At 37.1% G+C, this 1,800-nt stretch overlaps 1 protein-coding gene across 1 annotated transcript; it reads left to right on the forward strand.

Annotated features, from left to right (window-relative positions):
* Positions 1-1,151: 1,151 nt before the first annotated feature.
* Positions 1,152-1,598, forward strand: SARC_11179 (hypothetical protein; the record flags this gene model as incomplete). Its single annotated transcript, XM_014294742.1, has 1 exon — positions 1,152-1,598. A coding segment is annotated over one exon (447 nt), but the record flags the coding sequence as incomplete, so codon positions are not given.
* Positions 1,599-1,800: the final 202 nt, after the last annotated feature.

Below are 1,800 nucleotides of genomic sequence, written 5' to 3' on the forward strand. Positions count from 1 at the left end.
CACACACACACACATATATATATATATATATATATATATTTATATATATATATATATATATATATATAAATTGCGAATGTGCGCACAAAAAACTATCGCGTTCCCATAGTGTCGTTGTAAATACGCACTCCTCGTTCAAGTCAACCACTGGACATTAAATGACTACCTTTACACCATTTTTTTTGGATTACTTTTTGTCATGATGCGTGAGCGGTGTTGTTTATCAGAAGTTAATCGGATTATGTACATGTATAGTTACATTTGCTGTATTCTCTTTAAAGTTGCAGGCTCATCTGCAGGACAAGTTTTATAGCGAAACTTTTTCATTATTGTTACAGAGGCATGAACTCAAATTCATGGTATGAGCACAAAAGTATTCAGTTGGGACAATGAGTACACTTAATTGATACGTTTAGTCCTTTTGTTTTACTGCTACAGTCATGGCTGTTTACTACAAAGCAGTCTTACTTTCACAGGCATTGCTGACTTTGACAGTAATATCACAAGTGCAGTTGCATTCATTGTTCATTACAAGCACCCAGGTCTTTGTGTATATAAGGTATTCCCCAGGTACAAGCTGCATTTAAAATCAGAAACGTTCTAGTTGATTTTAATGCATATTCATTGCTTATCTACGTGGCATTTCAACGTATGATTCTCTATAGCCCGTCTATTCTAGGCATACATCCTACATTCTCATGTATTTTATTTTGTCAAAATTTATTGCAATAGGTGAACCAGCAGTCCAATACGTCTACTACAAGTTATATCCAGGCTCACTCCGTTTGCGTAGCATGACTTAGATGCAAAATGGGTATATATACCTTCGCATATATATCCCATGCTTGTCTGTGGCTCATCGTAGTTGGCAACTACAAATTATATTCTCATTCTCGACAGCGCCATTAACCCGCTCATACATAATGTCTATCATGGTACTTTCAGCATCTCGGCATGATCGTAGTATACCCCGGATTCAAACTATATATATATCTGCCTAGATTTTCCTCTTATTCCATGCTTATATGTATCGCAGTCCTATTCACAACAACATTCTGATCATAACTCTCGACAACTCAGCTTATATGCGATTACGTCTTTTATTCATCTACATACATTCAGGTTCGTTTCGTGAACGTAGTATACCCCAGATGCAAGTACCTGGGGATGCTTCGTCTCACTCTGTCGATTCGGTCTCGAACTTTGGAATCCCACCAGTGCCACACATATCTCACGTAGTATCCCCATTGGGCCGGACACATCTCGCGCCTTTAAGCGACTTTCCCTCGCTGGAATTCAACCTGGATCCGAATTTGGGGAATGTGAGCGGGAATTTGGGGAATGGGGGCCCAGAATTCGGGTTCAATCCGAGGAATGTGGGCGGGAATGTGGACCACAACTTTTTGAGAAGTAACTCCATCTCTTGCCTTAGTGAGGCTGTTTTGCCTATGTATGATGTTCTGAACACGCCCAGCGCACACCTCAGACACCAATCGCCGACAAGAAGTCCTAATAGCAGTAACAGACCCTACGCAAGCACAATGCAGTACTCGCGGAGTTCGGAACACCTGCCCGTGGTGATGGAGAACCATCAACCGGTGTGTATATTTGATTATGAATATTGGATTTAGATGATGTGTAATATATATATATATATATATATATATATATATATATATATATATACTATATATATATATATATATATATTATATATATACTACACACACATATATATATATATATATATATATATATATATATATATATATATATATATATATATATATAATATATATA

This window comes from Sphaeroforma arctica (genome assembly GCF_001186125.1).
Source record: "Sphaeroforma arctica JP610 unplaced genomic scaffold supercont1.1560, whole genome shotgun sequence".
NCBI classification, from domain to species: Eukaryota; class Ichthyosporea; order Ichthyophonida; genus Sphaeroforma; species Sphaeroforma arctica.